General features: G+C 35.6%; 1 protein-coding gene across 1 annotated transcript in view; it reads right to left on the reverse strand.

Annotated features, from left to right (window-relative positions):
- The window catches only part of MSR1 (macrophage scavenger receptor 1), a 64,015-nt gene that overhangs the window by 32,317 nt on the left and 16,036 nt on the right, over positions 1 to 15,662 (reverse strand). The window contains exons 4-6 of the mRNA XM_054566101.1: positions 14,885 to 15,294; positions 10,073 to 10,259; positions 2,730 to 2,810 (exon numbers count right to left, since the gene is read on the reverse strand). Of these exons, the coding sequence (XP_054422076.1) occupies positions 2,730 to 2,810; positions 10,073 to 10,259; positions 14,885 to 15,294 (678 nt within the window). The remainder of the gene's footprint in view (positions 1 to 2,729; positions 2,811 to 10,072; positions 10,260 to 14,884; positions 15,295 to 15,662) is intronic.

The following is a 15,662-nucleotide window of genomic DNA, read 5'->3' on the forward strand; positions in this document are numbered from 1 at the left end:
ATCTGAGCAAGCACTGCCCAGGGAGCCAGAGGAGAGGCCTTTCTTGGTCTCTCTGGGGTGGGAAAGACATACGTGAATATAAAGACTACTAAAATATAGTTCCTGTACTCCAATATCAACAGGTATGATAGAGTTTGTTTCTTCTCCAGAGACATGATTCCTATGGTGGAAAATACAAGTTATGCAAGAAAAGTTAACAGCACCTGCTGATGATTAAAATTTTGCAGCCAAAGGAGTCTTGGGTTCCCTCTCAAGGAATCTTATGAAGATGGTACCTTCTGTGTGTACAGGTCAGGCTACCCTGTGACCCCACAGGGGACAAAAACACTCCACTAAATAGCCTACAGGCAGCACAAGTACATGTAGGAATTAAGGAGTTGTTCCTTGAAGCATTGCTGTCATGGGGGAATAACCCTACAAGTGGTCCCCGAAGGACCTCAGATGAGATCCAGAGTCCTCAGTCATGACATTCATCACCCTTATGTAATTATTTATTGTTCTGTATATTCTGGGATACAGAAACTTCTGTATTTCATGCATGGAATCCACAGAGCCCTGCACAGCATCAGGCACAGGGAAAGGGCTCAATTAACATTCCTTCAAGTGATACATCGTTCTCCCTGGCATAATTCCAAGGAGATGACTCTGAAATAAATGTCTAATATATCATTTTGAGGTAAAACATACTTTAGCATAATATGTACCTTGTACATGAGTAAGAATTGTGATGATATTGATTATTTAAGACCATTAGCATAACCACTTAAGCATCTCAGATTTTCGTAACATCTTTGTGAGTCTAGATGGCTTTGACTTTATCAAGCTGAGTTTAGAGGGTTTAATTAGATACATAGGTGGGGTTTTAATGAACTTGCCCAAATCAGGAAGTAGCATTATCCTGATGCCCCATCATATACTCAGAGCTTCCTTATTCCAGTTCTAAGTATGGGGCAGTTGCGCGATTTGGCAGAGAATGAAATAGAATGCAGCAACTAAGCAGGAAGAATCCATTGGGATGCCTGAAAACAAGGCTGCAGTGCACCGAACCCAGCGGTGACCTAGTCACCCGAAAGAGCCCATTTATCACCCTAACAAATAAAATCTTTCTTTTATGAGGGCCTGGATAACGCATACCTGTATAAATGAGCAAGTACCAAGAGCAACAGACTAAACCCTCACTACAAGAAACAAAGCAGCTTTACAATGGCATCTGTATGGTATTAACTAAAGCTAAAGCTCTTAAATCCCTCTTTATATTTCATACGTCCCTAGTTCAGCTGCAAAAGATGCTCCCAGATGAAGTTTTGCATGGCAGGTTGTGGCCCAGTCCAGACTTTTATATATGTATAGAGTTTTATAGCTGAATTATAAAGCCTTGACAATTGCATTTCATAATGGAGGAGCTGGCAGACCTTTGACAGCAGCAGGTCTAGCAGCTGACAATCCTGGTTACTTCACCTGCTCATGACATTAATGCACCATTATTATCTGCTGAATGCTTGTCAAATAGAAAGACTTTTCCGAATAAAGAATCTTACTTCACAGTACATTCAAAGACATACAAACAACCCATTACACACACACACACACACACACACTTTTTTCTTTAATTTTTAAAAGTTTTTTAATGTAAACTTTATATGTTGGCTTTTAAAACACAACTATACAAAGGTTAGACAGCTGTTAAATTCATGCTTTTCACTTCTAAAAATTATTTTTCTCATGTAACCTGGGCTAGTCAATACATTGATCAGAAAGAACATTTTATATAATAAAAAACAGAAAAAATAAGATGAAGTACATGGTATTTAGATACTTTTTGTCAGCACAAACCATTCGAGTTATAATTAGACCATGCAATATACTCCCTATTTTCAAAAAGCATGTGAGGTATTTGATTTCTAGCCAAGAATAACATGACAATCATGTTATTGTTGTCTTCTTAATTTTCTTGAGAGCAAAGAAGGTTTTTGCTCTTTCTCCTTTTCTGTCTTCTATTATCTTCTTTCAAAATATTGCTTTCAAGATTACAACATAGACAGGGAAAATAGCTGGAAACAATTCTGCTGTAAGTAAAATACAAAGTCTGACAACAAAGGTGAAAATAAATCACATTCTAGTTGGTCTTTACATTTGGATTTTGTGGGCTTATGCAGATACATTTCCCTTAAGGCCTACAGAAGGAATCTAATCCAATTTCCCTTTGACTTATATCACTGTATAACTTTTGCATCTTAAAAACCAGATAACTTGCAAATGTATTCTGCACGAAGACGGTTTTCATATTCTCCTCCTCGTGTGATCTAAAGCTAGATCGCTGCCATACACTGACTGCAGTCTGTGACACAGACAGCACTCCCCAGATTTATGAGCTTTGTGAACAACCTCATGTGGTTGCTCTGGCTAAAGCCTTTAACCTTCTCCAGAGTCAGCTCTTGCTGCCCAGCACATTAGAGTGATGAGGCTGCTGGGACAGGTAATATGCCCCTCAATGCGCGCGATATGCCCCTCCATGCGCGCGCGTGTGCACTCACACACAAACACACACACACACACATACACTCACACACACACACACATACACACACACACACACACACACACACACACACACACTTCCCAAAGGGAAATAATCAACTAGCTCCTTCCCCTACACACATACATAGATGGGCATTACATAGCCCTGTAGTGTATGAGTAAGTTTGAATAAATAGTTCCTACTACCGTACCCACTGGGCCTTGACTGCCTGGAGGTCCAGGTACTCCATTGAGACCTCTGTCTCCTTTTTCACCTGGGGGTCCAGGGGGACCTTTAAAAAAATAAATTACAATTATTGATCATAGTTTTAAAGCAGAAGTAAAATGCATTTGTCATTTGTTAAGACAATTGTATAAGTAAAACGAAAGTCTTTTGTTACATAATAACACAGAATGAATGACTGATCTTCCCAAATAGAGGCATGCTCTGTTATTGAGTAGTGCAATGTCCTATACTTACAAGGATTGCATAGTCCTAAATTAGACAACCTAATTGTGTATAAATATTTATGTGTCCCTAGAACTTTTCTAGGTTCCCAGAACCTGGGGGCAGAGAAGAGACACTGAATCAAAGATGGCACAAACCCACATTAGTGTTGCGCACTTACTGGGCAGGTTTTACTATATTGAGTTTGATGCCATGTGGAAAATGTGTAAGTAAAACATAACTTATGAGTGATACCGTCAAGGGAAACTAAGCCACATGTAGTAGACAACCAAAACTCTATATTTGAAAGTGACAAACTCATCTATTTGTTAGATTCAGATCAGCGTGAGTAGCAATGTGAAAACACTTTGTTAGAGAGAGTGGGATTTGAAGGGTATTTTGAACATTTCATAGAATGAGATGAAAAAGAATTCTGGGTGAGTGGGAGAGATGCAGGGAATGGCAAACAGGTGAAAAAGAGTAAGGGAATCCTTTTTCAAGTAAAATATTAAGTAGAATCCCTAGATAGATATAGATATTCTAAAACAAGTTGAAGGGGTTACGGGGAAAATTTGGACTACTTGGCTTCACAATTTCCCAGGTGTCTCTGAGTACTGAGTTAGATCAACCCTGACTGAGTCATTTGAATTTTATGTTCCCAGCAAAACAGTTACATGATATGCAGCCACTTCTTTAGAATGATGGGACTGAGCATGCCTTTAGAACCTAAAGATGTCCTACGAGTATTCCCTCTTCTACACAGAGTGCACAGGGCAAGTATTATTCCCTACATTTACAGCAAACAATTTTCTTTTCAGCTCCAAAAGGAAGAGACAAACTTGTTTGTATCATAGAATAATCGAACAGTAATGTTTTAAAAGAGGCATCCTCAACGTCTGTGGTTCAGCCACATACGTAGCCCAAGGACAACATACAACCATATTTAGCTTCACTGGTTAGAGCTGTTTGTTTACAAATTCTAATTAGATTGGGAGATGTAACAACTGAAGAATTCTAAGAGGTGGCCACATAAATAAAGATTGTCTCATGAGTAAGTATATTCAATCCATTTTCTCTGTTTCTTTGGGAGTCCTTGTCCCTGCTTCTCTCTATTCTTCTGATCTGTTCCATTTTTTAAGTTCTAACTTGGGTTTTTAGAACCTTCCTTTCATGGTTGCTCAATTTTTAAGATATCATTGTTCTTCTCAATGGTACATTGTCCCTTTCTCTGTGTATGCAACATTGGACAGTAATGTTTTATTGTGTTTTCATTACAAAAACAACTCTACCTATTATAGGAAATATAAAAGCCTAGAAAAGACATGAGAAAAAATGTAATTTATAATTCTGTCATCTTAAGAGAACAACTAGTACATTTTTCCTGTATTTGTGTGTTTGTTTTATTTGTTGCACAGGTTTTCACATAATTATCATGTAAACTATATACTACTGGGTATTAACTAGCTAATTCTCCTAAGCTATAGCTTAATGTTGGAAACATATATTTAGGTGTTGCACAAGAAATGTGGTTCTATATCAGTGGGAATCTGTGTGCATCTCCTATTCCAGGTGAAATGCTCTTCCCAACAAGGAGAGTTTAACTTCCACACCATGAACATAGCAGCTGACTCTGCACAGAGATGAAGGAGGCAGCAAGCAAGACAGGAAAGACTCAGTTTTCAGCCTGAGTTTCACTGAGCAAATTGAAGGGAAGCAAGTTCACAGTACCCAAGGATGGTGGTTTTTCTGTTTTTTGTTTTTGTTTTTTTTTTAAGCAGACAAGCAAAAACTTTGCTTTAGTAATTCAGGCTCTAAAGCAAGACACAGGCATTCCAGGAAAAAATAGAATGTGTGAGACAGAACTAGGGACATACAGACTAGATCTAGGATCTTAGCCTCTAGATTAACAGCTTTTGCCATGTCTTTAGCAAGTAAGAAATGAAACTCATAATCACTAATTGCCTTTCAGTTATTTTGCATATAACTACATATGTAACTGTATACAGCTCTAGTGTTAGAGCATTAGTGCAACCATAACAAATACATGTTATTTTATAAAATTCTGAGTTAAAAATTCCCCTATTTTTGTATAAAAAAACTGATACCAATTGGCAGTTACAAAATAGTCACAAAAATGTAAAGTACAGCATTAGGGAATATAGGAATGTGTACCTGTGTATAGTTGTCAGGTGGGTACTAAACTTATTGGGGGAATCACTTTATAAGTTACGTAAGTGTCTAACCACTATACTGTACACCTGAAGCTAATATAATATGTAATGTCAACTGCAACTGAAAAAAAATAATTTGAAGAATAATCAAGTTATTTCTAAAACAACAAGAATAAGAACAAAAAGCCTCATACCAGGTGTCAGACTATCAAAGTAAGGGAACCAGGAAAATGTTTCCTTTAAAGAGTTCTAACTAGGTATATTAGATGTTAATTTTTTATTGTTATTTTGTTCTTCATATAACATCAATCTCAGTCAGTATATTATGTTTTATTTTTAGCCATTGTTACCTCCCTTCTACTGCTAAGACCAAAATGTGAGAAGCATCTCCATAAATGTTGTTAGTGTCTTAGATAGTTTGAGCAGATGGAAGTAGAGACGCAAATCCCTTTTCTCTTAGCTTCTGGCACAGAACTTTTGAGAACATTGTCAATATAACGCTATCATGCTGCCTACCGAAAGGGCTCTCCTCGCTGTGCCCGCTGGTGTTACCGAGCACATCACCCTGCAGCTGGACTGTGGCTGAACTTCTTCTAAATCTGGTCTGAGAGGATTATTTCCATTTCAACCCCAGATTTCCTTCAGGCTGCTTTTAGAAAATCTATACCTATATCTGTCTATCTGATTGACTTACTGGTTTATGTATTATGTATCTCCATCTGAACCATAAAGAAATATAGCAATCTATTCTGTAATGTTATAGAAAAAAGAATCAAGAACCTTAACTTAGGAGAATAAGAGCCTATTGAAGTCACCTTCTTTGTTTTGAATTACTATTTAGCCTCTCAAAATTCTGTTTCCTGGCCACATCACTAGCCACCTCTGAGCATCAAATGGAAATAGTGTTACCTGTCAGCTCCCTTGCTAACATACATCAAAGGAAACTAGAGTAATAATGGTCAAAATGGACGATTTGTTCTAGTTCAAAAAGCCATAAGAATTCACACTACTTTTTCTTCATCTTGAATACCTCCTAACTGTGGAGTTAGAGAAATAACTCATACATGCTATAGCAATAATTTTCCATGAACAGATCTCTATAAAACATGCATACAAAATCCACTCTAGCTCCTTCCCTATGATAATTTTTTAAAAAGAAAATCAGATTTCTACATAGCCTCAGATATGTACTGATTTAGAATACTCAGTAATCATGAATATCATAGATTAGCATTATACAGTTTGCTGCAAAGCATATCCAAGCATATTTTTGTTTAAAATGCTCAGATGATAACATAGCACTAACAATATCTGCCTACATTTACAGAGCTATGCTTCTTGTCCTACTCATTATGATCATACATTTTTTACTTTGTTCTCAATCTTGCCTCATGTTTAGATCATCATAAAAATCTGTCAGGTATTCTAGGCTCTTCCTGCTTAAACCTGCCCCTTTCTTGTATTCTTCCAGTTTTCATGCTTACCGACTTAGATTCAACCTGGAAGAGGCCTTAAAGACTTTAGTCAAATATACTTATAGAGGGTCAGAGAGCGTGAATTGTTCAAGGTCTTAAAGCTAATTGGGTAAAACAAGAACTAGAACCTTATTTCCTGACATCCTAGGCTATACTATTCCAAACTTAATTGACTTCATTTTTGACACCTATTCTTCCATTATTCCTGAGATTATATGATTATATGTTTTATTCATAGTGGCTAAAGACACAATCTACTTTTTAATTCCAAAAATTAATTGCACACAAATCTCTAAATTTAAATACCATCAATTGCTTATTCTTCTTCTTTACCATGAAATATATATATTGGATACTAGAAAAGTACATTAAACATTTTCCAAATGAACATAATGCTATCTTTTTTGTCACTGAGACATATATTTTATGTCTCTTAATGTTCTTCCTCAATGTTTACCAACTTTGTTTCTTTAAATCATGTTGCCCCAACTCACCACCAAACTCTGCTTTACTGCTTCAACAATTTAGTCCTTTAGATTGTAATTATGAAAATTATCTGAGAAATGTATTAAAATATCTATCTATTTTATCTTAACTGTTATTTAGCAATTGCTAATATAAAAAGGAGGAACAGAAAGTAATAATATTGATCCTATAACCCACAAGTGAAAAGGACTCCATTTATACAATATGTCTCTCTGGGTTATAGTTTAATAAATACTTACTGTAAGTTCATTTTATGGTTAGATGCTATAAAGAATATAAAAATAGTCCCTCATTTTAAGGAACTGAATGTTTCCAAGAAGATGTAACATTTCAATAGAAATTAGTATGAGATACTTTCAGATATGACAACCATATTAAGAATTCTCCTGTGGAAAAAAAATACTTCATGTTCAGTATAAAACCAGATATAAATGTAAGCAAGACTATTACGGTGGTGGAACCAGAGAAGGCTTCATGTAAGAGGTCACATATTAGGTGGGCAATGATTGCTAGATACTTTTAGATATTAAGAGAAGAGGGAAGATGGTACTTCAAGTGAAGGAAAAGACGTGAGGCAGGACATAAAAAGTATTTGGTATGTTAGAATCACAGTAAAGTCAATTGAATTATTATGTATCAAAAAGGGAAAAGTAAGGGCATTAGGTATTCAAAAACAGTAAAGAAACCTTGAGTGGCAAAGAGAGAAGTATATGTCTAATAGGGAGGCAACAAAATGCTTTTTGCAATCCTGAAGGTTTCCCTTCAGGAATGCTGCATTCTAACAAGAATGCAGAAAGAATTATAGTGGGAGAGGTTGAGACAGGAAATGATTGGAAGACTATTTCAATAGTTGGGCAGAGAAGTGATAAAAAGGGCTCACCCATGAATATAAAGAAGTAACAAGGGAACAGAGATCATAGAACATAAGAACTAATGGTAGCCTTGGGAGAAAGAATAAAAACAATTACATTTTCTATCCAGGAAAACTGGAAGAAGGATACTGCCAATTACAAAGTGTAACTTAACAAGAAAGTACTAAGAATGAGAAGAAACAAAAGTACTGGTTTCACTAATTCATTCAACACACATTTAATTGCTCACCCACTCTATATCAGGTGCCCTAACAGGGCCTACATATGGACAGATACTCAAGAGGGGTGAGATCACACTTCCCAGAGCTCACATTCCATTGGAGAAGATACATGTAAACAAATAAGCAACTGAACATGGGAAATGATTCTCTGTAGCAGTAAGTACTTCCAGGAAGTTACAGCGAATGATGATATGCAGATGGGGAGAAGAATGAGAATGTGCAAGGGAAAAATGATCTCTAAAAAACATGGTTTTTAATGGAACCAAGAAGGAGTGGTGATGTAAGAGAAGAACATTTCAAGACAGGGAGAAGGAACCTAGTGCACATTGAGGATAGCAACATCGTCATTCTTTCAGATGTCCAAGCCAAACAGAGGAATGCCAGGGGGGCAATTAGAAAATGAGGGCAAATAAGTGGATGGATGCCAGACCAAGTAAGAGTCTAGATCTTCTTCCCTGTCTAATAGGAAGACATCGAGGGTCTTCAGCTTGCGAGAGAAGAAATCTGATGACATTTTTTGATAGCATTCTTTTTCTCTGCATTATGTAGAATGGATCAAGAATAGAATCAGGGAGAACAATTGGGAAGCTGATGTATTACATCAAACTGGAATACGGTTGCTTAAATCAGAATAGAAGCAGAGGAGATAATGAAAAGGAGTTTTATTAGAAATATTAAATGCAAGAAGAGTTAACAGGACTCACAGATGGATTGGATGTAGGCAGTGAGGGAAAGAGAAATGTCAAAGATAGCTTTCAAGATGTTGGAGTGAGAAACAAATTGGACAATGGTACAGCTCCCCCATGAGACTGGGGAAGCAACAGATTTGGGGGTAGATGTGTGCGGGATGGTCAAGAGTTAAGGGTTTGGTTTTGAATTTGTAAATTTTGGGATCTTTACTTGAAATCTAAAGTGGGGTTGTCTGATTGTAAGTGAGGAAGCTGATTAATTCAAATTTGTCTTTATCATTTGTTTTAATGTAATAATTAAAGGATACATACAATGTGTTCTACATAAGTAGGCTATAAAGCACAATAATAAAGAAAACATCCCTGCAACATCACAACACAAAAAATAGGTATCTATCTAGGCACTCACAGGTCTCATTCATCTACTTTTTTTTCAGAGATAAACATTAATATGAATTCTGTGTACCTCATTTCCTTGCATTTTAAAAGCAATCATTCTCATTATCTATGTATATATCTATAAATATACATTATTTAATTTTAAGAAATTGTGAGTACTGAAAACGAAATGTACTATATATAGTCTTCTGAAACTTGTTTACAAGAGGCAAACCTAAACAAAAGGATACCAAAAGGTTGAAAGTATGGAAAAAACTAAAAAGGTAAATAAATAGAAGCAAGTGTGAAATATATATGTGTATTAATTTAAAAACCAGTAATATGCAAATCAACTTGTTTTACAAACAACCAAGAAAGTAATTGACAAATTCATTGGGGTTTTTCTTTTGAGAATTCAAAGTCCTTTTGAATTAATAATAAAATAGGGTAAGACATAAGAAAGGATCTGGAAGTTTTGGAAAAGACAATTAACAAGCTTGATTTACGAACAGGTAGAAAACTTTGTGCCTTACAGAAAACCTCTTTTGGTGTTTCGTAATACAGGATATTTGGAATAATGGCTCATTAGACATTAAGGGAGATTTCATCTTACGTTATCTCTTTCTGTTTCAAGGACACCAGGATATTGTTATCTTACCATGTCTTAATAGGATCTGGAGGTTTCTTCCTCTAGATAACTGTAGTAAATATATGCTCAAAACTATTTTAAGTCATAGGATTTAGAAGAACAAGTCTCAGCGTACATAAGTACATTTTAATATGTCATTTTCTGGAAGAATGAGAAGATATTTTACCTTGAATTATACTGATATTTTTCAGTGTCTGTGAATGTTCCCAATCTTTCAGTCTGAGGTCGTTAGTGATGTTATTCAATAGTTTCACTTCCCCTTTTATTTCCTGTTCCAAATGTGCATATTTTTCTTTCATAGACATAATTTCTGCTGATGCATTGTACACACGCTCTTCTAATTTACTCATCTCCTGTGAAACATAAGCAAGCATCCGCAATTTTTGTTACACAATTATTTATGAAATATGTGAGTTTAAGAAACCCTGGAATCCAGGTTAAAAAATTCCACATAATATAACAGGAACATTATGGAATAAGAATACAAAAATTAGAAAAATGTTTTAAGACAGTAACTCTGGTTTTGAAGCATTTCCTCTTTGACTGAATGGCTGAAATTTCTTACCTTCTGTAGTGCCCCCAACCAATTAGTTGAATATATCTAAGTTATTCTCCTATTCCTAAATATAAAGATGTCAAAATGCTAATAAAATAATTTTTAAAAATTTATTATATAGTTTTTAATTCATCTGAAATAAACTTTTTATACTATACTTATAGTAGAAACATAGTATTCCAATTCTGTGAATTTGGTACATTTAAATATTAAATTGTTTTACAGCAATAAAAAAGTTGAATGCCATATTTCTCAGTGGTAATTAACATTCAGGATAGCTTTTCATATTCAATACAATCTCAACTAGCATATTAACAATATCTTTTATTTTTTTATTGCCTCTGTATTTGAGGTCTCATTATTTGTTTTCAATTATAATTATATATATTTTGTGTGCATTTTTATACCTGCATGCATATATAGAGAGACTGTGAACAAAAGATATCCCACTTGTTTGATCTGTGACGTGCTTTTATTTTTTACTCAATAATATATTAAGAATATGCAATACTTGATATCAAACTATAATGCAAGGTCATTGTAATCAAAATAGCTCAGTACTGGCATAAGAACAGGTGTATAGATCAATGGAACAGAACAGAGAGCCTAGAAGGAAACCCACAGCTTTATGGTCAATTAATATTTGACAGAGGAGGTAAGAGAATATAATGGAGTAAAAATAGTCTCTTTAATAGATGATGTCAGGAAAATTGGACAGGTACATGCAAAAAAATGAAAACTAGACCACCAACTTAACACCATACACAAGAATAAACTCAGGATGGATAAAAGACTTAAACTGTAAGTTGCAAAACCATAAAAATCCTAGAAAAAAACATAGGCAGTAAAATATCAGACACCTCTTAGAGCAATATTTGTGCTGATATATCTCCTAGGGCAAGGGAAACAAAGGAAAAAATAAACAAATAGGACTACATCAAACTGAAAAGCTGCACGGCAAAAGAAAGCATCAACAAAATGAAAAAGGGAACCCACTGTATGGGAGAACATACTCCCCTATGATACATCTGATAAGGGGTTAATTCCCAAAGTATATAAAGAATATACACAACTCAACACCAGAAATCCAATTAAAAAATGGGCAAAGGACCTGAATAGACACTTCTCCAAAGAGGACATACAGATAGTCTATAGATATCTGAAAAACTGCTTGACATCCGCTAGCCATCAAAGAGATGCAAATTAAAACCACAATGCGCTGTCATTAATAAATCTACAAAAAACTAGTGCTGGTGAGAATGGGGAGAAAAGGGAGCTGTCGGGGAGAATGCAGACAGGTGCAGCCACTCTGAGAAACAGCATGGAGTTTTCTCACAGAATTAAACATGGAACTGCCTTTTGACCCAGTGAATCCACTTCTAGGAATATGTCTAAATAATCCTGAGACACTAATTTAAAAGCACATAAGCACCCTTATGTTCATAGCAGTATTATTTACAATAATACTGTAAATAATCTGGAAACAGCCCAAGTGCCCACCAGTAAGTGAGCGGATGAAAAAGCTGTGGTATATTTACACAATGGAATGCCACGAGGCCCTGAAAAATAAGAAAATCTTACCTTTTGCAACAGCATGGATTGACCTGGAGATTATTATGCTAAGTGAAATAAGCCAGTCAGAGGAAGACAAATAGCATATTATCTCACTTATATGGGGAATCTAATGAACAAAATAAACTGAAGAATGAAATAGAAACACTGGCATAGAGGGAGGAGGGAGCGGAGACTGGATGAAAGCAGGTGAAGGGATTAGCTATAAAACATACACAGCACACAGACACAGACAACAGCGCGGTGATAAGCCAGAGAGAAAAGGGGGCGAGGACTAGGCGGAGGTGGGCCAAGGACGGGGAAGAGGCAGATGGTGTTCGAATGAGTTATACACTTGAAAGCTGTATGGTTTTGCAAACCGATGTTAGGCCAATAAATTCAATTACAAAACATGAAATAGAAAAAAAAATATATCGTAGTGGTGCGTCAGGTAAGTAAGTAAACTATTATATAATATTTCTCCATTGTATAACGTTCATATTTTTCAGCTTTTAAAAAAAGTTAAAATTTTATGCTTTTCCCCTTATGCCAAATATTTATTTTTGTGCCTCATTTTCTGTTTATAATTTCATATTATTTTTTCTTAAGGATTGTCCCTCAAAACCTGGGTCTACCCCCAGGTATAAGTGCCCAGCATGGAGCAGTCTATGGTATGATGTGGGTCATTTTTATAGTTCTTTGACCCCTTCCAAGGCCAAAGGTATTTATTTAAATATTAAATAAATTCACTTTAAGCATAAAAAATAATATATTTATCTATTAAAATACTAGATCCTGCCTTATTTTTAATAATTTAGTGGATGTATATTGTGTGTATTTTATAATTTGTTTGATTCCTATTGATAGTTTTGAGCCACACATATTTTACAACTTCAAATAATGCTATAATGAACATGTTATACATATGTTTACATGGTGCTTCTGTGAGACAGCTTCCTGAAAGTGAATCTGATCAAAAGACTAAATATTAAATTTTTTGTTCAGTACTCTAACACTGCCTTCCAAATACATGATGCCATTTTAAAATCTTACTAATTGCACATTAGTGACTTCATTTTGAACCCAAACACTATGTACCACCAGTAAAGTTTGCAGAGTAAGAGCAGACACATAATACTTATTATTTCATTTGGTTTTCGAGCTATGATAAGGCTAATTATCAGGTCAAAGTTTTTGATGATATTTTTCTTTCCTACATTTTCTTTCAACTCTTTCTCCTTTGGATGTTGGCCCTTCTCTTTTTGATGGAGCAAACCTGTTCATCTATTCTGGCAATGTTTTCTGTTTCTTTGTGCTCCCTTTTATCACATGTTCTCTTTTCATGGTAAGCTTTAGACTTTTCTAAGTACTTCTATGCTTAACAGTTGAGAGAGTCTCATTTCCCATTTGCACAACATAGAGATGAACCCGTAGTACATTAGTTGCTTAATCCAGGTATGAAGTGAAAACCACACTGTCCTTGACTGGACTGGGAAAGAGGAGGTGAGAGAGTCAAGGCAGTGAGGGCGTAAAACCTTTGACAAGAAACGAACCTTCACCCAGATTTGCCTTTTCAAAGGCACTTACTCAAGCACAGAGGCGTTTTGGTTTTCGCTGCTGGGCCCATGCCCTCCCTCACCCAAAAACTTGTTCTAAATCAGGGTATCTCTGCCTTCTCTCTCCTCCTGCGCTGACTATTTGGCATTTCTCCATACAATATGGTAAAAATGAATAGTGAACATAGATGTTTGTAAAACATATTTCTGTGTTCCAAAACACAAGTGTAATCGATCCGAACTCAAATAGGTCACTATTACCAGATTTTGATTATTTTCATTCATTATCACATTTCCAATTTGGTTTCAACTCCTCATTTATGTGGGTTCATAAATATTCAATAGTCTCTGCTGGCTTTGGGCCGATATCAAATATGTCCTTGTTGTTCCATGTGTTTTAGCTTTTCTCTCTCTTCACCCTGTTTCACTGCTTCTCTGATCCTCCCTCTTTTCCTCCAACTTAATCACTATTACTCCAAAAAAAGGACATTTTCTTTTCCTCTGTCTCCAATATTCTTCAATCCTGTGGACAGTTTCTTCTTTGTGCATTGTCTCTAACCTCTCATGGCCCAGTATTCCGATACTATTTGATAGGCTTAGATACTTATTAACAATGTAGAAAACATCAACAGTCAGATTTTGGAAAATATGACATGGAAAAGAAACAGAATATTAAGGTTGGTTTTGGAATGAGGTTCACAGAATCCCCACATTTAAAAAGCAATGCCATTGTCTTCTGACACCTTAAGACGGGGACCAAGTAAAAACTCAAAAGTTCTGAGCAATTGCACCTTACAAATAATAAATGTGTAGGATATTCTTTATTAACTTGTTCAGTCTATTCTCTGGTTAATAATTTAGTTGGTTTTAATCTGATGTAACTTTAGAGGCTTCTCTTTGCATTATAATTAAGCAATCTTTGCTTTGCTCATTAATTAAGAATGGGTCTATCAAGTAAAACCTACTAAGAGACACCATATTTTTAAGCTAATGATGGAAATTTTATAGGCTTCATAGTAATTATAATCTTGGGTCTTATATGTTTTACAATATGAAGATTATTTTTCAAAAGTGTTGAAGTTTTAGTCATGTTTGTTTTTTATAGAATATACCTTAAGAGAGACCATATCCAATGGGGAAAAAGGAAAAGGAACTAGGTAAATCTATTTGAGACCTGGTAAGATTACCAAAGGAATCAAGGTAGGTAGGATGATGTTCAAACAGGATTTGCAATGTGTCTTCCTGTTTGTCAGAAGGGATAGGATCTAAATGAATTCAGTGTCAGCATGTGACCTTCCAATACAAAAGCTCTTACCTCTTGTTGTTTAATTTTACTCTCCTGGACTTTGCCATTCACTGTTTCAATACTGAGCTGCAAAGCAAGCAATGTAGTATTCAGACTTATTAATGACTTGGAGATTTCATCTATTTCATTTCCATGTTCCTGGACTGAGGAAACCACGGTACTCAGCTGGGCAAGAACATCATTAAATCTTTGATCAGTCATCACACTGAAATTTTGGAAATGCTCTGAATCTATGAGATTGGCTTGTGTGTCTGAAATATACTGGATTCTCTTCTCCATTTTGCTCATGTTTTCTGTGACAACTTCTCGAAACTTTATGTCTTCACTATCATTTCCTTTTCCACTGAGATGCTGAGGTGTATCATTGACATTAATCGAACCAGCTGTGCAATTCTTCCATTCCCACTTTAGGACCTGAGCTGCATATTTAAGCAAAAATAAGCAGAGTCATGGTCTGTCTCCTGAAATGCATTCTGTACCATTCCATTCCATATCACGCCTTTCCATTCCATTCTAACATTTTGACTGCTTTCCTAAATCAGGTATTTATTTTAAATAGACAATGTATGAACCACACAGAAGGCATATTGCTGAGAGGGTGACAGTCTCCTCTTCCCACTCTACATTAGAATTTATTCCAGGATTAAGCCATTCTTCCTGAAGTGCTGCTTATAAGAATCTTTTGGACCATGGCATTTGACTTTCCCAATAGGAGAGATTATAAGGTGCATGCATCCTACTCTTCAGGTCTGTTGTTAGGATAAAATGAGTTTTACAGACTGTCTGA

This window comes from Pteronotus mesoamericanus, unplaced genomic scaffold, assembly GCF_021234165.1.
Source record: "Pteronotus mesoamericanus isolate MK-2021 breed Mesoamerican mustached bat unplaced genomic scaffold, CSHL_Meso_final contig_169, whole genome shotgun sequence".
NCBI lineage: Eukaryota > Metazoa > Chordata > Mammalia > Chiroptera > Mormoopidae > Pteronotus > Pteronotus mesoamericanus.